At 57.2% G+C, this 23343-nt stretch overlaps 2 protein-coding genes and 1 pseudogene across 2 annotated transcripts; 1 reads left to right on the forward strand and 2 right to left on the reverse strand.

The window, feature by feature from the left end:
* Positions 1-135: 135 nt before the first annotated feature.
* Positions 136-13111, reverse strand: LOC139604919 (serine/threonine-protein kinase PAK 3-like). The gene is given in 13 exon segments (XM_071456239.1): positions 136-568; positions 619-752; positions 3677-3814; positions 4723-4919; positions 5338-5437; positions 5831-5948; positions 7329-7438; positions 8477-8525; positions 9353-9416; positions 9608-10265; positions 12603-12692; positions 13036-13075; positions 13077-13111. Coding segments are annotated over 13 exon segments (1953 nt in total). The 3' UTR covers positions 136-348.
* A 628-nt stretch (positions 13112-13739) lies between these two features.
* LOC139604899 (class II histocompatibility antigen, B-L beta chain-like) lies at positions 13740-16424 on the forward strand (annotated as a pseudogene).
* A 3377-nt stretch (positions 16425-19801) lies between these two features.
* LOC139604968 (uncharacterized) lies at positions 19802-21360 on the reverse strand. The gene is made up of 3 exons (XM_071456318.1): positions 20739-21360; positions 20400-20456; positions 19802-20115 (listed from the first exon to the last, which is right to left on the reverse strand). Exons 1-3 carry the CDS (start codon positions 21226-21228, stop codon positions 19946-19948), a joined length of 717 nt encoding a protein of 238 aa, XP_071312419.1. The 5' UTR covers positions 21229-21360; the 3' UTR covers positions 19802-19945.
* Positions 21361-23343: the final 1983 nt, after the last annotated feature.

A 23343-nucleotide genomic window follows, 5' to 3' on the forward strand; every position in this document is an offset into this window, starting at 1 on the left:
AAAAGGGAAAACTGCCCCAAACCCCTGTGGATGAGTGGGGGAGGGGAGAGATTTCTGACAGAAAACTAAAAACTCAGAGGAGGAAAATGAGATGTAAGTGAAGACCCTTAAATCCAGCCTTCCCCCACGCCTCCCTCCTTCCAGCTGCACCTCCTACCCCGGCAGTGCCGGAGACAGGGAATGGGGCCGTGCTCACTTCATGCCCCGGGGCTTCTCCCTCTGCTCAGGGACAGGAGTCGTTCCCCTGCTGCACCCTGGGCTCTCTCCCACCGGAGACTTCTCCAGGAACTTCTCCAAGCTGAGTCCATCCCACGGGGCACAGCCCCCCTCCAAGTGCTGCAGCGTGGGTCACTGTGCCCCGGGGTCAGTCCTGCCAGGACAGGCTGCTCCAGCGGGGCCCCTCTGGCCACGGGGGCACAGCCTCCTCTCAGGCATCCCCGTGCTCCAGCGTGGCTGCTCCGGGGGCTGCAGGGGGATCTCTGCATCCCCATGGATCTGCAGGGGGATCTCTGCATCCCCATGGATCTCTGCATCTGGCACCGCCGTTTTTGGAGGCACCAGGAATAGGCTGAGCTCTGCCCGAAGCTCTTCTCACATTCCCCACACCCTTCCCAGCACAGGGAGGCTTTTACCTCCTCACAGCTCCCCAGGCTGGGTTTGCAGCCCCTCCTCGTGTGGGATCTCTGGGGCTTTTCCTCCCCATTGGATTCCTGCGCCGTGGAGCTGTTCCAAATGGCCTCTTCCACGAGGTTCTGTGGCAGGGATTTGTTCTCCCTGGTCTCTGTCTGCAGCTCAGTGCCTGGGGGAGGAAGGACAAGGAGAGGAAGAGACAGGGAGAAGGGAAAAGGAAAAGGCAGGAGGAGAGGAAGGAACAAGAAAGAACAAGTGAGGAAGGAGATGGGAAAGGAACGTGGATGCATGAAGGACAGAATGAGGAGAAGAAGGAGGGTGAACAAGGAGAAGATGGGATTTGCCTCCATGCCAGAGGGAAGGGGAAGGAGATCCCCCCCAGTCCATCCCTGGCAGGATGGCGTTGGCAGTGAGGCTGTCCTGCAGCGATGCTGGGCTGGGAGATGGAGCAGCAGGGAGGGGAAAGGGGCAGTGATTCCTCCTGCCCTGCCTGGCTGTCCCAGTCTGGAGCATCCTGGCGCTGCCGAAGCCCTTGGAGCGTCCAGCACTCAGGAGCCCAGAGCTCACGGCTGCTTTATAAAGCTGACAAAGTCGGCAGGATGGGTCTGGGTATGATCTCAGCAAACTGGGTTTATTGGTACAGGAACAGGGGACAGAGCTGAACAGGGTCCAGGCACAAAGACAGGGTGCAAGCCGAGGGCACAGGGGGTTTTTATATGGGGTAGTGAGGGTGGAGCTGAGGGTCAGGGTCCAATGGATATGGGGGAAAATGGACCAAAGGAGGGGTTAAGGGTCAGGACAGCTAATAGGGAAACAGGGGCAGAGGAATGCAGTAAACTGGGCGAATGAAGGGACAGAGAGGGAGAACATTCTAGGGACTAACCAAAGATGGGTAACAGGGGGTGAACTAGGGTAATTAGGCCAACGGGCCAATGGGGTAACATAACTTTCCAAAAATCAGCATGTGCCAGCAAAGATCTATAGGAGAAGCAAGCTTGTCACCATAACCTTGAAATCTATTCTTCTTATTAGGGACCAGTCCTACACGGGTGGGAGATTGAGACTCCCATGGGCCTCCACACCAGTGCATCTTCCTTTTCCTCGCAGCCTCCTTCTCCTCCATCCAGACAAAGTTTAGGATTGACAAATCCTGGCTTTGGGGGAAGAACAAGGGGGTGAGTACCTTGGGTTTTGTGAGAAATGAGCCTCACTCTTTAGAATTTTTGAAAGTTTAATAAGGAATAATAAGGGACAAATCAGTAACAGCGCTGGGTGTTGGCAATGGCCAGAGGCACACTGGTTAACCACAGCAACTCTTCTTGTCTAGTTTCTCCATTGTATTGTTCAAATACATATTCATAATGATTATACATATTCAAACATTTCCTTGAACTCATTTACATGTTCCAGGAATTCTTTAGGTTGGTTTGACCCCCAACTTGCCTTTTTAGAGCACGTGCAGGAATCGTGGATTGCTGTTTTGAGGGTTGTGTGTCACTGCCTCACAAGGGCCCCTGTTCTGTGGTTTCAGCAGGTGACAGTTATTGACAGTGGAAGGGTCAGTGGCAGGGGCCTCATCACATCCCTTCCTTAGATGTTATCTGACCATGCAGACGCTTTTAGCTATTTCCACAAGTACTTTAAATGAACATTAGCTCTTTCACAAATATCTCTGAGTTGTTATTGTCAGTTAGTTACAAAAATAAAAGCATTAGTTATTATTTCACAACTACAGCTACTTCTACAAAAGTTAACATTATAATGCACAACACATGGCATCTACTTTAATATTTTGCAAAAGCCAAAACTATAATGTATGTTTTTCACACTGTCCACTAACTAAAATATCATCCATAAATGATGTTCTGAGGATATGAGCTACACACGGGCCAGGGCATTGGCCACAAAAAGCTGACAAATTATACTATAGCAAAAGCAGTGAAAAGTGATTACAAACTGTACTATATCAAACTCGTTGTGATTAAGAATATTTTGCAGAAGTCAATACCTAATAGCAAAAGCCAGCACTACCTAGTTATTTATAACAAACCCAGGGCAGGTTTTTCCCTTGCATGGAGCACCTGGGCCTTCCCCGGGCCCCTTCTGCCCTCCTGCAGAGCCGGTGGCATTTTCCAGCACACACAGTTTGTAACCAAGAGCCGGGTGCAGCCGAGAAGGCTCCAAGCGCCTCCTTCCAGGCTGACTCTGCAGGTGCCCAGGCTGCTCTGGGCTCTGCCAGGGCTCTGCTGGGGCTCAGCTCTGGGCCAGGCTGGGCCCGCCCTCCCCTCACATTGCTCCGGGCAGCTGAGTCACAGCGGGAGAGGGAAGGGACACGTCAGGGGAGTTGAGGTTTAAGAGAGTTTTTATTCATAAAACTTTCATAACAAACAGGCTGCTCTAACTACCATAACTAACTAGCAATGCTAACTACCCTAACTAACTGCCAGTGCTAACTACCATGACTAACTAATTGTCCTAACTACTGTAACTGAAAGCTGTCCTCAAGTGCTTCATCTCCTCCGCTGCTCCCTCAGGTTCTTTGCTGCAGTGATCAGAGGGGTCAGGCTGGAGAGAGGCTTGGCTGATGATAAAAATGGGTGCTGCCCAAAGGATAAAAAATAAAGAAATGAACTGTTACTTTCCAGAGTCAAGTTCCTCACAGGCTCTGTTGCAACAGGACAAAGGGAAATGGTTTGAAAATCGAGGGAAGCAGGCTCAGATTAGATCTAAGGAAGAATTTTTTAACCGGGAGAGTGGGGAAACACTGACAGGAGGTGCCCAGAGATGTGGGAGGTGCCTCCTGCCTGGAAACATCCAAGCTCAGGTCAGGCAGGGCTCTGAGGCCCCTGAGCTGCTTGAAGATGTCCCTGCTCGCTGTGGGGCACCAGGTCCAGATGAGCTCGAAAGGAGCCTGCCAGGCCACAGCAGGCGAGGATTCTGCTTGCTCTGCGCGTGGAACGCAGCGAGACTGGAGACTATCGGAGGGGGCCCCACAAGAAAACCCCTCCCTGGCGCTGCTGCTTCCCCTGCAGCCCTTGGCTCTCACCTGCAGCAGCTCCTGGGCAGCCCAGCGCCGCTCCTCGTCCGGCTCCAGGCTGCACTCGAGGAAGTCCCGCAGCAGAGCCGACAGGCGCCGGGGCTCCTGCAGCTGCGGGGTCCCGTTCTGCCGGATCAGAGCGCGAGCCTGCAGGGAAAGCAAACTCAGCGCTCTGCCAGCTCCCTTCACACCCACACGGGCTCACATCCACCCCGGGGCCTCAGCCCCAGCGCCAGGGCCACTTTCCTCCCTGCCAGAGATGCTGCTCAGAGCTCATTTTGCTATGCCAAGCAAAAAACCCAAACCCTGGGGCTGCCACAGCCACTGCAACATCCAAATGATCTCGCCTTGAGAGCCAGTTTCATTGGCTGTCTCTGTTAGTAGGAACCTCCATCAGAAATAGCCCATTTTGCTTCTCCAAATATGGACACCAGCTTTACAGGCCATTTTCCAGAGTCACTGTGGTCTGCCTGTGTTATTTCAGAGGATTCTTCCATCAAGCGCATCTCTGCAGTGCCACTGACACTCAAGTAAATGCATTCCTGATGCCCCATCCCAGAAACTGCCAGGCAAGAAACAGGAGGTTTCTGATGCTGAAAGCTCAGGCTTGGTGACATGGAAAAAGTAGCTTGGACTAGGAAAGAAATGTGTTGGACTATGGGGATGTTAAACAATCATCTTCATGTTTTCAACAAGTTTCCCAGTGAGAAGAATCAGGGGGAGATCATCTCGCAAAACCTCTTTTAGAAACTCCTGCAGAAATCTTGTTGGGTTTGGGGAAGGAATGTGGGGTTGGTGTGGTGTTTTCTTGCAAGGTAACATCAGACCTGATGCACTTGCTTCATATTTCCAGGTCATCCTCTAAGCTAGAAGAGCTGCAACAACGAAAAGCCCAAAGCAAATTGTTGCTGGAGACTGCAGAACATTCGTCTGTGTTGAGGCTGGAGTCCTCTGGGAATTCCCTTCCCATGTGCAGAAACCTCCAGCTGCTGCTCCCAGTGCAGGGTCCCCCTGTGCTCGCAGCCTCTGCAGCCCCCGGAGAATTTGCCTCTTACCATGGCCGCCGTTTCCCTGAAGTAAGGAGGTTCTCCTTCCACCATCTCGATGGTCACAATGCCGAAGGACCAGATGTCCACCTTGGGGCCATAAGGAGATCTGGTCACAACTTCTGGGGCCATCCAGTGAGCAGTGCCCACCATGGAGCTGCGCTGGTCCTGCTCAGGGCTGAGCTGAGCGCAGAGGCCAAAATCAGCTGAGGACAGAAACAAACCCTGTCAAAGGCAGCTGCAATGAGGAAACCAAGCACAAAGATTCCCCACGCTCAGTCTGAGAATGCAGTAGTGAAGTCAGCTGGAAAAGCCCTCAGGGCTGTAGCCAAGGAAAGATGGAACTGGGCCCTTCAAGAAACCCTCAGCTTTCCTGCAGTGGCTTTTACTGATTCCCTTGGAGCTTTAGATTCCCACTGCTGCCCCTCTGGAAGGGCCATGGCCAGAGCAAAGGCACTGCTGGCCCCCTGCTCCTCTCCTGAGCTCTCTGCAGGGGCAGCCGCTCTCAGCTGGCAGCAGGGGCCGGGCAGTGCCCCCAGCAGCCCTTGTGGGGCTCTGGCCCTCCCTGGGAAGCAGCCCCAGCCCCGCAGCCCGGGAGCGCCGTGCCTGGCCAGGAACACCCACCCAGCCTGACAGAGCCGTCCATGCCCAGGAGGATGTTGGAGCTCTTCAGATCCCTGTGGATCACCCGGTTGGAATGGAGGAAATCCAGGCCCTGCAGACACTGAGAGAGAACAAGAAACACGAGGGCAAAAACCAATGGCTGGAATATATCACACCAGAAAGGACAGCTCAGAATTCTGCCAGCAGCAGCTTTGCTGTGACAGGCCAGGAGTGCAGTGCACACAAGCTCCAGGCAAACGGTTCAAGGCAAAGCTGAGAACAGCAAATCAAATCCAAAGCAGACAGAGAGTACCACAACAGCAGGAGAGAGAACAAGAACAGAGTAGAAGTGCAGTGATGCTGGCAGGCCGTTCACTGCAGAGGCTCTTTCTTCTCCAGCTCACGAAAACAACAGAGAAACAAAGCCCTGAGCATGAAGCCACTCCTGTTCTCACGCCCTGTTTGGAAGGACCATCGTGTCCCAGCCATGGGAGTGACAAGCAGGATCCCTCACCTCCCGACTGACAGCTGCCATCTCTCCTTCAGCCATGCGCGTCTGTCTGACAACGTCCCGCAAAGTTCCTCCATCCATGTATTCCATCACCAGCCAGAGATCTCCATCAACAAGGAAGCTGGAAGAGGAAAACAATGGCATGGAGATGAAAGTGCAGAGCTCAATTCCCCCATGGAAAAGCCTGGAGTGGAGTTTTGTTTCCAGGTCACTTGTCAGTGAGGACAGAATCAGATGGAGAGACATTCCTGCCAGGCTGCACAACCCTTGGAATCTGCACAGTCTAAAGGGGAAGGAGACACCTGTGAGAAAGGAGAGGCTTTGGATGGCAAGCAGGTGAAAAATGCAGTTTAGCAACAGCCCAGATCAATGTGGAACCACAACCCTTGGCCCCAGCTGGTTCAGCTTCTGAACTCATCAGTTCCACCATTCCCTCCAGAAAAAGGCAACACAACTGCCAGGGTTATCCAAGGGAGGAGGCCGTGCAGCACTTGGGACAAAAGCAGTCAGAAAACCTTTCCGAAAGTCTGTGGGAACTCAGCACATCACTCCGGATGTCCAGAGTTACCAAGAGAACCCTTGGGGGGCTCAGAAATCCTGGAATGTTGCCAGGAGTGTTTGGTGGCTTGATTTTGATCCATCCACAGAAGTGACAGCAGTTTGAGGACATGAGAATCACTTTAGAGTGAAGGGTGTAAAAGGGACACATTTATAGGGTGAAATATAGACTTTAAGGTTTTTGGTACAGGGGGGTTATGGAGACAAGATGGAGGGATCAGGGCGTGTCTCGTCCTTCTTTCTTCTTCTTGTCTTCCATCTTCTGTGGTGATGTTGGCACTTGGGGATTGGTTTATGGTGAAGGTGTACTTGCCAACATGGGTGGAAAGTATTGGAAAATAAAGGTAAATATCATGTACATAGATTTTAGTATAAAAAGACATGACCGCCCCGTGGGTGGTCACGAGTGCCCTTGGCTGCCTTGCAGGTCAGACCTCTGTTGGGCAGACAGAAAATTTTGTAGATAAGAAACAATAAACAATCTGAAGATCGAAAAGCTGAAGAGTCCAGACTCGTCCTTTGAAGTGCGTGCCACCCAAGAACCACCCTACCCATGTTGGGGCAGAGACAGAGAGCCGAACCGGACAAAAGTCCCTTCAGAAACAGGCAAGGCCAGTGAAAAATGGGCAAATGAGGCATTTCTGGAAACAAGAACCCGATCTTCCTGGCATCTGTAGCAATGGAAAAGGGCTGGGAAGAAGAAGCCAAGGGAAATAATTTCTGCTGTGGTTTATCAGCACTTGCTGGGAGACACAGCAAACAGGGTCAACGTGAAGGAAAAACCAAAGCAAAGCAACAAAAGCACGTGGAGGGAGTGAACTGCCAGGCTGTTATTTTGGGAAGATGTGGCTGGGTCAGGCATTTTCAAAACAGGCTACAGACTCCTGATGCCAGGAAAGGTTAACGCAGGGCCCGGGCTCGGGATCAGAGCTGAAGCACTCACCTGTCCAAAGAGTTGACAATGTTGGGGTTCTTCTTGTCCTTCAGGAGCAGGATCTCATTCACAGCTCGTTCCCTGTTCTGCCCTCTGAGACTCATTTTCTTGATGGCCACCTGAAGGGACATTGCAGCCTTGAACTGGAGGAGTCTGTGGCAGGAGGCCACAGCAAACACGGAGCGAGTCCTTGTGGAGCGACGGAGCCGGGCTGTGCCAAACTGCCTTGGGATGGGACACCAGAGCTCAGCAAGGGCCATTCCCACAGCCCATTGCTCTGCCAGCTGGGGGCTGCTTACAGGACACATGGCCAGAGACATTTGGCCTTGCAAGCTCTGCAGAAATGGTCCCTCAGCTGTCAGCCTCAAAGCTCTAACAACATTCTCTGCACCTACAGTCTTCTCAAAAGGCCTCAACACTCTTATTATTATTATTCAAACACATTTTGCAAGCAGGAGGTAATTCTGGTTCTGTGAAAACGGAGCAAAACAGCCAGGAACCCCTTAGCAATTCTATGGGATTTGGTCATGATTTCAGATGCAACTGCTCTGTTTGGGATTGCACAGCAAAGCAGACACGCACACCCATTGCTCAGGTGATCCCTGTCACAGGCTGTCACTGACACCAGACCCAAACACAACTGCAGGCTTTAGGAGAGAGCTTTGCTCTGGACATTCGTCTTCTCATTTCTCTCCCTCTCTCTGTGAACAGCTGAAGTAGGACTAAAACCCCAAACTGAGCCCAAGCAGGATCTCTCCCTAATTAGGCCTTGAGGTAGCCTTTGAAAATGAAAGGCAGGATGGACATAATAGTGTTATAGTTTAGCTAAGAATAGCTAGATAATGTTCCTGTCTGAGGCTGGGATGAAGATCAATTGGGCCTCAGTCTCCAGCAGCTGATGCATTCACACTTTTAGATATGAAGGCCAAGCCAGCGTGTCCTGCTCTGACAGACACCGCTGCCCTCCTTGCATTCCTTTGGCGCTTCAGAAGGACCAAGTCTGTCCCAGCTGTGCTCTGCAGGCTGACACTGCTCTGCCTTCAGAGGAGCAGCCCAGGCAGGAAAGCTCTGCTGGCCCCCAAAGCTGCAGCCACAGCTCCCAGCAGAGGGGAAAGCCCTGGAGAGCTGCCAGATGTGCTGGGCGTGTTGGCACTGACCTCTCCTCCAGTGGCCCTGTCGAGTCCTTTATAAACGGTTCCAAAAGCCCTGGAGACAAAACAGCAGAGAAGAAAGAAGCAGCGCTTTAGGCCCTGGCAGGGAAAGCCAGCCCAGACAGGAGATCTCTGCTGCCTGCAGCGTTCACAAACACCTGGGTGCATCGACCCTTCCAACAACAGCACAGCAGCCACCAGCCCTCTGCCATGCAAGGTGTGCAGGAGAAAACTGAGACCCAACATGAAGGAATTGGGCTGGAGCAAATCCCAATGTCCACCCTGAATTGCTTTAGTTCAAAACCTGAGGTGAGAGATGGCTGTCTAAAGAACTGGAAAAGAATGCATTTCATCCTTTTCCATTTCCTGCCTAAGATCTGCAGGTTCCATAAGGGCCCTGCCATCAGGCAGGTGATGCTTTTTCCCCCAGAGTGCATCAGCTCTGTGCCTGTTACTGAATGGATGGGGTCTGCTACCTGTGCTAGAATAGAGCACTTATTAGTTCATCTCTGGTTTCTGTTTCTAAACCATTAGGTTGATAACCCTGACCAGTGGATATTTTTTGAAGGAAAATATTTGAAAGAAATCTTGAGAACTGTTTTCTGACAGTCACCAGATGGTGAGTTGCTCTTTTAGGCAATCCAGTTCCAGGGACAGAAGATTTTCCAGGTCCTGCTCCTTGCTGCAGGCAGGACACTGCCAGCCTCAGGGGCCTTTGACGGCGCCTTCTGACCACAGTTATCAATTCTGATCAGGACTGAGAGACAGCAGGATGGTAGCCCAGTGTCTGAAGGTGCTTGGAGCTCTCCTGACTTCTCACTCGATCCTGCACCAGCACAACACCCGGCCCTGCTTGTGCAGCAGCAGCTGCCGTGCACTTACCCTTGGCCAATCTGCTCTACTTCCAGGTATTTCTCGGCAGGCTCCTCCTCGCTCACGGTGTTCCCTGAAAGAAACCACGTGGAAGACGCTCCCTCCCAGAGTGAGACCCTGCCTTGCAGCAGAGCCACAACCAGCCCCACTCCCTGGGGCCGTGAGCCCCTTGGTGTCAGCTGGGGAAGGACAATAAATGGCTCGGTGACATTCAGCTGCAGAGCAACACTGGGTGCAGCTGATGCCCAGACACACACACAGCACCTGCTCGGGCACCCAGGAACAGAGCAGACGTACTCAGCTGCATCAGGCACCACTCCCCTCTCCCCTCTGGCTGCCCGGCTGTGCTGCTGTCAGAATGTTCAGCCCAGGATCCCACAGCGGAGGGAGGTTCATTGTCCTCTTCCCAAGCAGAGGGAGCTTCTCCATCCTCTTCCCAAAATGCTGCAGCATCTCCATCCTCTTCCCAAAATGCTGGAGGTTCGCCACCCTCTTTCCAAGCCAGGGGATGTTTGCTGTCCACTTCCCATGCTGGGAGATGTTCACTCTCCTCTTCCCAAGCCACAGGATGTCCTCCATCCTCATCCCACACTGGGAGATGTCCATTGTCCTCATCCCACTCCGTGGGAGCTTGGCCACTCTGGTCCCACACCAGGGGCCATCCACCATCCTCGTCCCAGGCCGGGAGATGTCCCCTGTCCTTGTCCCACCCCGCGGGAGCCTCGCCGTTGCATTCCCACCCCGCGGGATGTTCGCCCTCGTCTCCCAGAGCAGCGGGAAGTTCACTGTCATCTCCTGGCACTGAGGGAAGTTCACCATCGTCCCCCAGAGCAGCGGGAAGCTCACTGCTGTCTTCCTCCTTGTTGACCTCCTCTTCAGAAGCAGAGGGAGCCCGAGGGGGTGCTGGTGCTGCTTCTGTGCCCTGTGGACAGACGGCAGCGTGAGGGACAGGAAGTTCTATCTCAGTTATCACCTTATTTATCCTCAGCTGCACATCCAGCTGCACTACGCAGAAATTTGGTTTGGAGCTGTTCCAACTAACAATGGGCTACAGTCAACATTGCCACTTATTGTTGGGAATTCCATATTCCACCATGGCTAAAGCCAGCAAGCAATCCTCTGCCTGCAAAACCAGACCTGCAGCTCTTCAAAAGCTCTTCAGCAGAAAAGGAGAAAACTGCCAGGGATCCCTTTGCTGCTGCTGCTGCTGCTGCAAAGACACTGACAGGAACTTTCCTTCAGCCTCCCAGGCTGGCCCTCGGCTGCCACATGCCGAGCTCACAACTTGCTGCACAATTCCAAACACCAAAGGTTCCTTTCCCACTCACCGAAGGAGGAGCTGCTCGGAATCCAGACATGAGGTGCCCTGCAATGGGAGAGGGAACATGAACCAGATGCTGTTAGGAGAAAAACTGCCAGTGCTGGGAAATGCCACGGAGCAAGGCAACCCCAAGAGAGCATTTTGCTTTCACTGCATCCCTCCAGGAGCCACAGTCCCTTCCCACAGCAAGCAAGAGAACAAGCACAAAACACTGGGCTGGGTCAGTTCTTGGCTGGAGCAGCAAAGGGAGGGAGTTCCAGGCTCTGCTGGCACAGACTCCCTGCTTGAGGGAACAGAACCCCCCAGGGCTCATTGCAGATGCTGTGCACGCCCCGCTGGCTGCAGACACCCCCTTTTTCAGCTGCAGCTGCTGGCAGGAGCTCTCCCAAAACAATGGTGTCTTCATGGCCATTTGGTTCCAAAGTCAACTCAGCTCCAGAGGAAGAACAGAAAGCACACAGCAAGCCCAAAGCCACAGATGCTGCACCGAGGGAAAACCTCAACTTACGTGCCAAGTGGGTTAAAAAATACCCCGAATAAGCCACAGAGTAGAGAGTGCAAACTGCAGCAGCCACGTGCTGGATCATTTTGGCTGTGCTGCACACGCCTGCAGCCTGTAGCCCTGCAAGCACAGAAGGACAGGGCTGGGCTGGTGGCTGAGAATGCCTCGGGCAGGAAGATCCTCCGGCAGCGAGCCCAGAGCCACTCTGGGCACTGAGGCCTCTGTGTCCCACAGCAACGGGAACACCACGGGGACGTGGCGCTGTTCCTGTGACATCCCAGCAGCAGCTCACGCAGAAACCGCCTGGAAGGTTCTCCTGTGTCACAAAGGAGCACAAAGAACCCTCCCAGGGCACAGACCATGGGCCAAAGGATGCAAGAGGAACTGGGAAAATGCAGCAAACAAGGACACCCCATAGCCCAGCCTGAACACTGAGGAGAACAAGGACAGGACCAAAGCAAAGGAAACGTGACCTTTAGTCACTGATAGTTCTGACTAAAAGCAGCAAGCCTTGTTCCATCTGGGATCTTTGTTCTAGTTCTAAAAACAAGCAAGGGTCTCCACTCTAAATACACAGAAGGCAGGAACTGGGGAGGAGGTGGGATTAGGAAGGAGGAGGAGGAGGAGGGAGAGAGGAAAAGGAGGAGCAGGAAGAGGAGGAGCAGGAGCAGGAACAGGAGGAACAGGAGGTTCCAGTGCCCCCTGTGGCCGCAGCCACGGGACCATCGCCCCCAGCTTGTCTTGCAGGTGAGCGGGGAGGGGGAGCTCGTCCCAAATCTATCCAGGAGTCCCTGAGAGGGTTTTTTATTGGGGGGTATTTGGAACTTGTAGGTTGTGGAATTGACCCCAAATATCATCTGGTGTCTCTGGGAGGTTTTTTTTTCTCTGTGTGTGTAGGTTTGGATCTTGCAGGATCCCAAAGCTGAGCCCCTTGGGGGGATCTTTGGGGGCCCACGTGGCCATTGCCCAGTATGGGCAGGGGAGGACATTGGTCCTGGGGACCCCCGGGAGAGCAGAGGAGGGGAACCCCTGGGACCCCCAGAGTGGGGAGAGCAGAGAGGGGCGATCCCAGAGCTGGGGGACCCCGGCAGACTGGAAAGGGGGGGAGCCTGGAGAGGAGGGACCCCTGGGACCCCTGGGATCTCAAAGTAGAGCATCAGGGGAGAAGGGCCCCCATGGACCCCCAAAAGGCCCTGGATCATCCCTGAGCAGGACGCCAGAGAATGGAGAAGCCCTGGAACCATTGGACCCCCATGATCCTAAGGAAAGGAAACCTCTGGAACCCCCAAAGTGGAGAGATCAGCAATAGGGAACTGCTGGGAGAGTTTTTTGGGGCTGAATCTTGACATTGTGGGGATTTTCATGGACACAAGACTCCTGCTGACTTCTAGAGATGGACCTGGCCAGGAGGAGCCTCTACTCCAAGGCACTCCCACCTTTGTTTCCCCCAACCAGGGTCTGTCATTCCCAAGCTGTGGCCAGATGGAGGAGGAGGAAAAGCCCCAGAGATCCCTCACGAGGAGGGGCTGCAAACCCAGCCCAGGGAGGTGTGAGGAGGAAAGAGCCCCCCTGAGCCAGGAAGGCGGCCGGAGATCCAGCCAGAGCTCAGAGCTGGTGGAGAAGCCTCATGGCAGGGAGAAGCCCCACAAATGCTTGGAATGTGGGAAGGGTTTCAGCTACAGCTCCACCCTGATGGAACACCTGAACATCCACCCTGGGGAGAGGCCCTGGGAGTGTGGGGAATGTGGGAAGAGCTTCAGTGGGACCTCCGACCTCAGCAAGCACCACAAGATCCACACTGGGGAATGGCCCTAGGAGTGTTTGGAATGTCAGAGGAGCTTCAGGTGGGATTCAGAGATCATCACTCACGAGCACTTCGACACCAGGGAGAGCCCTGTGAGTGTCCCGAGTGTGGGAAGAGCTTCGTGTGCTGCTCCAGCTCCATCCCCCATGGGAGGATCCGTGCTGGATGATCCCCAGTGACCCCCGTTGGGCAGAGCCCTGGTGACCCCTGTTCTGGGTGATCCCCGTTGGGTAGGGGGAAGGTGCTGGAGAGATTTCTTTCCCTTCTCCTTGTGCTGCTGTGATTTGGTTGGTAATAAATTCCCTCCGTGTGCCCAGGCCGGGTCTGTTGTGCCCGTGCGGAATTTGCTGAGGGATCTCTCCCGGTCCTTGTCCCCAGCCAGGAACCCTCGGTTCCATTTTCTGTCCCTGTGCGGCTGCGGGGGCAGGGACAGAGCGGCTCTGGGGGTGCCTGGCATCGGGCCAGCGTCACCGCTCGCCACGGGCACCGCTGAGATCCCGCGCCCCTGGGCACGCATTGCTGGGCTCACCTGAGCTCCCACCTGCCCAGCGCCCCAAGGTTCCCCCTCCCCAAAAAACCCCCAGCCCGGGGCTGCAGCGGCCCGGAAAGGCCTCAGCCAATGGCAGCGCAGGCAGGAGGCGGCGCAGCCAATGAGATCTCGGGGTATTGTATTGCGTCATCGGTTGCCGGGCAAAGCCCGCGGCCGATCGCTGCCCAAAAGTGGCGGCAGCCAATGAGAGCGCGCGGCGCTGCCGAGCCCGCCCTGCTCCGGACTGGTGCTGCCAGCGCAGCGCGGCTGCTTTGGGGCTGCTGCTCCCTGCCCGGCCCCGGCCATGGGGCGAGGGGCGGCAGCTGGGGCCCTACTGGTGGCACTGGTGGCGCTGGGAGCCCCCCCGGCTGCGGGTGCGGAGCTCTCGGGTGAGCGGGGTCGGGACGCGCTGGGACGGGGGAGAGAAGGGGGAAAAGGGGGCGAAGGGGGGAGCCCGGAATGGAGGGGGAGGAGGAGGGGACCCCCCAAAGGGAGAGCGGGAGGGGCTGAGGGGTGGGGGGAGGGGAGGGACGGGTGGGTGAAGGTGGGAAAGTGGGGAAAAGGGGAGGGGGAACCCCAAAACTGAGCCCGAGGGGTTGTGGATTGGGAGATTTGTGGGAAAATGGGGAAATGGGACCCCAAAAGTGATTTGGGAGCGGCCGGAGGTGGGAGGGGAGAGGACGTGAAAGGGGAAATGGAGGAAGGGCGGCAAAGAGGAAGCGGCAGCGCGGACAGGAGAGTCCCATGGCGGTCGTGGGGCACAGGGGGTGCGGAGTGGGGATCCGGGGTGGGCCCCGGAGCTCTGGGGTGCTGCTGGGGGGAATGGGGAGGCAAGCCCTTAGCTGTGTCCTGAACTCACAGGGGTGTTCCAGCACATGCATAAGTACGAATGTCAGTTCATTAACGGCACCGAAAAGGTGAGGTTCGTTGCGAGATACATCTACAACCGGGATCAGTTCCTGATATTCGACAGCGACGTCGGGGTGTACGTGGGGTTCACCCACTATGGGGAGAGGTGGGCCAGGGACAGAAACAGCGATCCGGAATGGATGCAGAAAACACGGACTGCGGTGGACTGGCTCTGTCGGCACAACTACGATATTTATGCCAAGTTCACCACCGTGGAGCAGAGAGGTGATCGCGGGGCAGGGCGTCCCCTGGCGCCCTGCCCTGCCAATGACCCTGGAGCCTCAGAAACCTCCCTGGGAATCGCCCCTGGATCCCTCAGCCCTCCTTGGGCCCATCTCAGGTCCTCCTGTCCCTCCCAGTCCATCCCAGTCCCTTCCAGTGTCCCCACGCGCGTCCATTTCAGCGACGCGTAACGGTGACGCTTTTCAGCCAATCAGGTCGCGTCTCTCTGGTGACTCATGGGTTGCCAGGCAGACCCGCAGCGCCGAGTGCCCTGCGCTGACTCGGCCTCCCAGTGCCGCGCACTTCATTACCAGTTCCTCCCAGTGCCACCAAAATCCCTCCCATTACCTCTCAGCCTCTCCCGGTCTTTCACAGTCCCATCCAGCTCCTCCAAGTCAATTGCCAGTCCATTCCAAGCTCAGTCCCAGTTCACTCCCAGACCTCCATTCTCTCTCCCAGTGCCCGTCCATCCCCTCCCACCTATCTCAGTGTCACCCCTGTCCCTCCCAGTCCATCCCAGTCCATTCTCAGGCCGTTCCCAGTCCCTCCCAGTCCATCTCCAGGCCCTCCCAATCCATTCCCAGCCTATTCCCAGTCACTCCCAGTCCCTCTCCAGCCCACCCCAGCCCTCCCCTCTCTCTCTCTCCCAGTGCCCCCCAGCTGATCCCAGTGTCCCCCCTCTCTCTCTCTCTCTCTCTCTCTCTCTCTCTCTTTCTCTCTCGCTGCTCCGTGATTTCTACCCTGCTGCCATCCAGGTGAGGTGGTTCAGGGCCAGCAGGAGCTCTCGGAGCACGTGGTGGCCACCGACGTGGTCCCCAACGGGGACTGGACCTACCAGCTGCTGGTGCTGCTGGAAACCCCGCCCCGGCGAGGGCTCACCTACAGCTGCCAGGTGGAGCACGTCAGCCTGGAGCAGCCCCTGAGCCGGCACTGGGGTACGGGGGAGCCCCTGGGGGCGCTGGCAGAGCCACTGGGCTGTGCTGGGAGCCACTGGGAGGGAGCTGGAGAGAGCCGGGCTAGAACTGGGAGAGGGACTAGGGGCTGGGCAAGGGCTGGGAAGGGGTTTGGGGGATGCTGGGGAGGGTGGGATGGGGTTGGGGGGTCCTGGTGGGCACTGGGAGGGACTTTGGGGGTGCTGGGTGTGACTGGGAGGGAGTTTGGGAGTGCTGGGTGTGACTGGGAGGGAGTTTGGGGGTTCTGGGTGTGACTGGGAGGGATCGCAGTGAGCCCGGAGGGGCTGGAAGGAGATCGGCCATGGCAAAGCGGGGCTCGCCATGAGCTCGGTTGTGCTGGGCACAGACTGGGAGGGCTCTGGCTGAGTCCTGCTGGGGCTGCCAAGGGACTGCGAGAGGCTTTGGGGCTCCTGGGGCGCTGGGGGCAACTGGGAGGGGGCTGTGGGATCCTCAGAGGGGCGGGAGGGGCTTTGGTGGCTCCTGGCCAGGACAAAAAGGGATCGGGGGGAGGTTTCAGGGGGTCCTGGCTGGGCTGGGGGCCACAGGGAGGGCGCTGGGAGGGGCTCGGGGTGTCCGTGAGAGGTTTTGGGAGTGCTGAGCCCTGCGGACCCCCCAGAGATGCCGCCGGACGCCGCCCGCAGCAAGATGCTGACGGGCATCGGGGGCTTCGTCTTGGGCTTCGTCTTCCTGGCGCTGGGGCTCGGCTTCTACGTGCGCAAGAAGGTCAGGGCGGGTGCCGGGGGTGGCGTCCCGGCCGTGGCGGAGCGTGTGCGCTCCCGCCGGGGCCCCCAGCCCGGTGTCACCCCCTTTTCTCTGCCCACAGAGCTCCTGAGCCGGCGGCAGCCGCAGCCCCTCCCCGTGGGCTCGGGCCCGGCCGGGACCCCCCGCTCCGTCCCCGCTCCGCTGATTTTGGGGGGGGTCCCGTGTCCCCCCAGCCCCGCTGGCGCTCTGCCCCCGCCCAGTGCCTGCTCCCAGTGCTCCCAATAAAGCTTCCCAGTTGGCCCCGGGGCCGTTTATTGGGGGGCGATGGGGAGGGGTTGGGGGGGGCGGTGATGGGACGGATTTGGGCAAAGGGAGGGGGACAAAGGGTGGGGGCTGGGCCCGGGGGGGGGGGGGGGGGGAGGAGGAGGAGGAGGAGGAGGAGGAGGAGGAGGAGGAGGAGGAGGAGGAGGAGGAGGAGGAGGAGGAGGAGGAGGAGGAGGAGGAGGAGGAGGAGGAGGAGGAGGAGGAGGAGGAGGAGGAGGAGGAGGAGGAGGAGGAGGAGGAGGAGGAGGAGGAGGAGGAGGAGGAGGAGGAGGAGGAGGAGGAGGAGGAGGAGGAGGAGGAGGAGGAGGAGGAGGAGGAGGAGGAGGAGGAGGAGGAGGAGGAGGAGGAGGAGGAGGAGGAGGAGGAGGAGGAGGAGGAGGAGGAGGAGGAGGAGGAAGAGGAGGAGGAGGAGGAGGAGGAGGAGGAGGAGGAGGAGGAGGAGGAGCAGCAGTACCAGAACCCCGTGGTTTCCCCGCCCCCCTGGAGCTGCAGCCCCCCCCCCCGGCTCCGTCATCATCGCCCCCTCCCCACATCCCGCAGTGAGCGTCAAGGGGGAGCTCAGCCCTTGTTAAGAATCTCTAAATAATATTAAAAAACAATTCAGTATTATTTTAAAATTTATACAACTTATTAAAATATAATGCAATGTTTTTTAAATTTAAATTTATGTCTTTTTAAAATTTTAATAATAGTTAATAATTGTCTTGACCCCTTGTTAATAAAGTTGTGTTTCTGAAGGGGAGCAGGTGTCATGGTTTGATGCTGGCAAAATGCCTGTGCCCCCATGAAAATACATTGTCCCCAGTGTCTGCTGTGAGATGTGACCAGAAATACAGCAAAGCAGGCTCCAGCTTAGGAATAAAAGAAAAAAAAAATATTAACCTACAATATATAAAAGATACACATAGAACGCAGAATGAAAACCTTCCAAAACATTTCTCCTCCCTGTCGTGGTTTGAGAGGAAGTGAGTTTTTTTGGGATGCAGTGGTCAAACCAATAGGTGCTCAGATTTGAATATTGGCACCTGGTATGGCCACTGAGGACATGGATATGCCTCTGAGAACATGGGGGTTAAAAGCAGAGAACGCCCAGGGGAAGCTCTCTTGGTTCCGGTTGGTGAAAGGTTCAGAGCTGCCCTGCCCGGCTGCGGGCTGGCTGCGGGAGGGGAAGCCATGCGGCCGGGTGAGGTGAGCCGGGCCTTGGACAGAGAGGGGAGGTGAAGGCCCCTGCAGGATGGGAGGGTGGAGGAGCACCGAGAGGGATCGGGCAGCAGCCCCAGAGAGAGAGGGAGAGAGAGAGAGAGCCGGTGTCTGTGCCTGTGCCTGTGTTTGTGCCACCTTGAAATTGGATAGCACGGCCGGCGAGAAGGAGAAGGAGGGGCGGTGGCGAGAAGGTGCCGGGCAGGGCCAGCGTGGGAGGTCTGGACAGGCAGAGCCTGAGATTTTTAACCGTTTTCTTGGATGATGGAAACCTTGCAAATGCTGATCCTCCTGGAGTTAAATGAGGAGAGATACAGATGAAATGGGAGGAAAGGGGCCACGAGAGAAGTTGAGAAGAATATTGGGTGGGCGGAGGTGATGGAGTGGCCTTTGGCTGGACTTTTCTTATATTGCCATGGACAGAACCATTTTTCCTGTGACACAGAGACTGCATTTAGGGGGAGCAATGGCTCAGAGCCAAGAGAGTGCAGTGATGTTATGTGAAGGAGCAGCGTGAACAGAGACAACGGGTGAGGAGGGTGGTGGTGCCCTCGATCTTCAGTGAAGAAGAAGATCTCTGTTCTCGAGACCCCTCGGCCCCAGGGGGTGAATTTGGAGGGGACAGGTGTCCCAAAAGTGAGAGACTGTGCTTTTTTGGAACTGGGCAAAGCATCCTTAAAAGGGGAACCCCAGAAGCAGCTTTGGTCCATGTACAGTGGTGAGAGCACTGGGCATGGAAGGAAGATGTCACGATGGCAAATGTTCTCTGGGCGGTGCCACGTATGACATGGAAACACACGAGGTTTCAACTGTGTTTCCTGGGGAAGCCTATGGTACAAGACGGACTCCTCTCCTCTTGATAAACTGAGAATTGATTATCTGAGGGGTGGTGATGGACTGAGAGTTGGTGATCTGAGGGGTGGTTACTGAATTGAGAGTCCAAGGTTTTGCCTTACTGTGATGTATTGGGAACTTGGTTGGGGGGAGGAGGAATGTTTGGAAGGTTTTCATCCTGAGTTCTGTGTGTTTCTTTTTATATATTCTAAGTTTATAAAAATTTTTTTCCTTCTATTCCTAAGCTGGAGCCTGCTTTGCTCTATTCCTGGTCACATCTCACAGTAGACACCAGGGAGAAGGTATTTTCATGGGGGCACTGGGATTGTGCCAGCATCAAACCGTGACAAAAATCCATCCCCCTTCCCCCATCAAAAAAGAGTATAATTGGGGTCCAGATGAACTGTGACTCTGAGATCTCCCCGACGTAACAGGCGGATCCTCAACTGTACTGGACCAAAGGAATTCGTCTCTACGTTTGGTAGCTCTATCCCCCTCTTTCTCTCTCTTTCTCCATCTTTTTCTCTCTCTTAATCCCTCTATTGCATTTTGCTGTGGTCATTCAATAAAGGTATATTTGTTTTGATTATTACTGCAAATCCCCAGTGCTGTGTCAGTTTTTTGCACCCTGAGATCAAACCCATGAACCATCATGACACCCGTTTGTAAGGACGGATCATGACATCCGGGTGCTGCCTGTCTGGCTGTGGCCAGCAGCTCGTGTCCAAACACAAGCAGGTGCCTTCTGGGCAAGGGAATGGACTGGCACGAGCAGCCATTTTCCCTGGTGAACCTGGGAGGAACCTGGGCAAGTGCAGAAGATTGGGATGACCCTGGCATGAGAGAACCTGTGGTGTGTCTCTGATGATGCTGCCAGCACTGCGAAGGAAGAGCCAAGACAAGTGCTGGAAGCAGACACATCCTGCCGATTTCTGCTCTTCCATGGACACGGAACACACTTGCTCCCCCAGCTCCAGAAGACTTGATGCAGGAACAAAAGCATTCCTGCAGGAACAACCAAAGGCCAAGGGGCGTTTCGCCACTTTCCCTTCCACACCGCACGCTTGGGCAAATTGCACAGACCAAGCAGTCTTTTCCCCCTCTTCCCCATTGGCCTGAAGACACTCTGCACCAAGAGAAAGCTCCTGGACAGGCGGCTATCCAACAACAGCAATTTAATGTTCCTCCAGGGGGTGAAGGGAAAGGAAGTGCTGGCAGAGGAGAGGTGTTCCCCGCAGGCTCAGGTGGCCCCAGCAGACGCAGCCTCCCGGAGCAGTTCTGCACAGCGCCGCAGCAGGACACTCAGCCACGGCCACACAGCAAAGGCCGCGAGTGCCAGAGGCGGCGCAGTTGGTCTCGCATCTTCTGGAGTCGGGAGCCGGGAACGCTCTGTAGAGCTAAAAGGATGTACAGAGCTTGAAGCGCCAGGCATGAGATGGCAGGGCTGGTGTCATCCGTCATGTCCTGAAGGGCTGCAGAGAGAGAAACAGAGGCCCAGTCAGAGGCTGGATCTGCGGGGAGCTGGGGAGAGCCTCCAGGCTCGTGCATAGCACGCAGCTCCTGGCACGGCCTGGAGGAAGCAGGAGGCAAGAAGGACGAGCTGGCAGCTGCTGGCCAGGAATGTCCCCCAGGCGGCTGCAAGGTGTCTGTGCTGTGGGCACCTTGGGGCGCGCAGGGAGCGGAGCCGTGGGCGGGCGGGCCAGGGAACGCAGGTGCCAGCGGCAGCCCCCGGCGAGAGCCCGCGGGCCGCACTCACCCCTGCAGATGATGCGGAAGTGCGGCTGCTGCCCTGTCAGGAAGCGCCCGGCCATCCCTGGGGAACACAGAACATGTCCTGCCTTCAGAGCCACAGCTGCCGCCCACGGGCGCTGCCAGCCCCGAGGCCACACGCCCTGCTGGCCCGGCAGGGCTCAGCCCGGGCCCCTGGCGCACGCTGCCGCCCCAGGCCACGGCTGCCAGAGGGCGGCAGCAGCAATGCCGAGCCCAGCCGGGGCTGCACATGCCCGCGCCCGGATCCTGCTGCCGGGGCAGCAGGCGGGGCTGGGGCCGAGCTGCGGCGGGCCGGGCCGGGGAGGGAGCCGGCCTTGGCGCTCACCCATGAACCTGACGGCCGCCTCTCGCAGGGGCTCCTGTGCGCTCCGCACGTAGGGCAGGGCCAGGCGCAGCTGCTCGGCCGCTCGGCTCCTGTCCTCTGCCAGCTGCAGAGAGCGGCGGGGCACGGAGGGAAAGGGTTGATGCGGGCCCTGCCCCTGGGCCGGGCGCTGCCTACGGCCGCCACTGCTCCCCCTGCCCACAGAGCCCTGAGGCCCGGCCAGCAGCCGCAGGCGCCGGGCTCGGCACGGGGCGGAGGGCCCGGCGAGCCGCGGTGCCGCCCCGCAGCAGAGCCCGGCTGGCTCGGGCCTCCATCGGCACCGGCCTTGGGGCCACAGGAGCCTGGAGAAGAGCCCGCACGGCCCAGGCAAGGGAGCGGCGTGTGGGGCGCAGGCTGGTGCCCCTGCCTGCGGCACTGGGCAGGGGCCACAGCTGCCAGCCCCACAGACTGGGCGCCGCGGGCAGGCGGCTTCTGCAGGGATTGGGCTGGGCATTCCAGGCTGTCCTTACCAAGCACTCGGCAAATCTCCACATCTGATCCGTCTGCAGCAGCTGCTTGAGATCCTTCCTCTTCAGGAAGCTTACTGCAGAAAGTAGCGTTTCCCGAGAGGCCTGCAGAGCAGCAGAGACCCAGAGATGGCACCGCAGCCCAGGGCACCGGACCCGCATCTCTGTGCCAGGGCCGGGAGGAGGCTGGAGCCCGTCAGGTGCCAGGGGCTGGGGAGACAGCTGAGCTCCTTCCATGGGGACACCCAGGAGGCCTCACCTGTGCCACACGCCCGTTCTCATCGTGGCAGTGGAAGAAGAGTGGGAGCAGGCTCTGGCTCACGTGCTTCTTCAGGGCCTTTTCTCCCTTTGCCACTACCAAGGTGATCACGTCTTGGAAGAGGCGAATGGAGAGCAGCTGCACAAGGCTGTTGTCCTGTTGAAAAGGAAGCCAAAGCCCTCCACATCAGCTGCTCCAGGCCTCCCTGTGCCCAGGCCCAAGGCAGCACCCAAGTGCCCGTGGCTGGGGGCATGGAGCCTCACATTGTCAAAGAGGTGCCAGAGCGCCTCAGCCAGCTGCAGGGCGATGGGGCTGGCTATTGACAGGTCTTTCTGCAGCAGCAGGAGGCTGAGCACAATGAGGGTCTTCTCCACGATGTCTTCATCCCTATCCCACAGTAGCTTCCCAAGGCTTTCAGTCAGGCTGTACATGCTTGGATCCTGTGTGCAAAACAAGGCCGGGCAACCCCACGCTGCTGCTGCTGCTGCTGCTGCTGCTGCAGGGCTCAGAGGCCCAAGGCCTGTCCCAAAGCACTCAGGCAGCTGAACAGCAACCCTGGAGAGCTGGGAGCAGCTGCCACAGCTGCCAAAGCCCAGCTAAGGCCAAGGGGCTGCTTGCCCCAGCCCCACGCTGCCAGCACAGCTTCAGCTGCTGCCTCCTTCTCACCATCGAGGTGAGCACCACGAGGCCTCGCAGCGCCACGCCACGCATCTGCCTGGACTCGCTCTGCAGGTGCCTTGTCAAGATCTCCAGGACTTTTTTACCGCATTCGCTCAAGTCCAGGCAATCCAGGACCTGAAAGGCATAGAGCAGGCAGAGAGCAGGCACAGAGGTGCCCAGCTGGCAGGAGCTCAGAAGTGCACAGGGCTGAGCCAAGGCAGCAGCACAGGGCACGGGCAGCGTCCCAGGCAGCTGCGGCTACGAGAGGGCAGAGGGCTGGGAGGCAGCTCAGCCAGGCAGCGCTGGCCATGGGGCTCACCTCCACCAGGAAGGCCAGGGCGGGCAGCTCCCAGTCTGAAATGCCTTGGCTGAGCAGGTCAAAGAGGCAGGATGCCATGCCGCAACACCAGATGATGGAGACATGGCGCATCTCCCTGGCAGGGAGAAAAAGGCACCATTGCTCCTGGGCCAGGCGGGCAAACCTCTCCCAGGGCTGACTGGCAGAGCTCTGGTCTGCTCCCGAGCATCCCGAGGGTGCTTTGGGAGGTGGCCATTCCCGGGCAGCCTCCTGTGCCGGCCTTTTCCAGTCTGCTCATCCCTCCCTTGGTGACAAGGCCCGGCTGCCCGTGAGCACGGGGACTGTGTGGGGCGTTGCAGGCACAAAGGAGAGGGGCGGTGGGGAGAACGAGGTCTCACCTGGCCAGCAGACGCACTGCACAGTGGTGGGTGTCGGCACAGAGCAGCGTGTCCCAGGCACGCTTGCGTTCCATGGACAGCACCACGTGCTCATAGCGCATTTGGCAGAGCAGGGCCTTCAGGGTCTGCAGCGCAAAGCTGTGTGCAGAGCAAAGCCCAGGTCATGCTGGGAGCCCCGGCTCCTGCCCTGGGGGCGTGGGAGGGATGGGGAGACTGGGAGGACTGGCACGGAGCACCTGTTGGGGTTGGCGGAGAGGCCGTGTTGCTCCTGGCATCCCTGCCAGAAGGTCTCAACCTCTTCTGGCATATCCTGCATGCAGATGTAAGCTTGGAAGAGCAGACGCAGAAAGAGATAGGAGAAATACTCCAGCACCACAGGCGAGCGCCAGGCCAGATTGAAGACTCTCCACAGGGCCACAGTTGCCTGCAAGAAATAAAACAGCCAGAGACAAGGCTCAGTGCCAAGACATCCACATGGTAGGGCCTG

Source organism: Agelaius tricolor, unplaced genomic scaffold, assembly GCF_023055355.1.
Source record: "Agelaius tricolor isolate 1412-34295 unplaced genomic scaffold, bAgeTri1.0.p SCAF_57, whole genome shotgun sequence".
Taxonomy (NCBI): Eukaryota; Metazoa; Chordata; class Aves; order Passeriformes; family Icteridae; genus Agelaius; species Agelaius tricolor.

Coding starts and splice junctions, on each gene's coding strand:
- LOC139604968 (XM_071456318.1), bottom strand. CDS start 21,228: ATGCCCAGCCCAATCCCTGCAGAAGCCGCCTGCCCGCGGCGCCCAGTC. Junction 20,457..20,738: donor GGCGGCCGTCAGGTTCATGG/GTGAGCGCCAAG, acceptor TGTGTTCCCCAG/GGATGGCCGGGCGCTTCCTG. Junction 20,116..20,399: donor CTTCCGCATCATCTGCAGGG/GTGAGTGCGGCC, acceptor CTCTCTCTGCAG/CCCTTCAGGACATGACGGAT.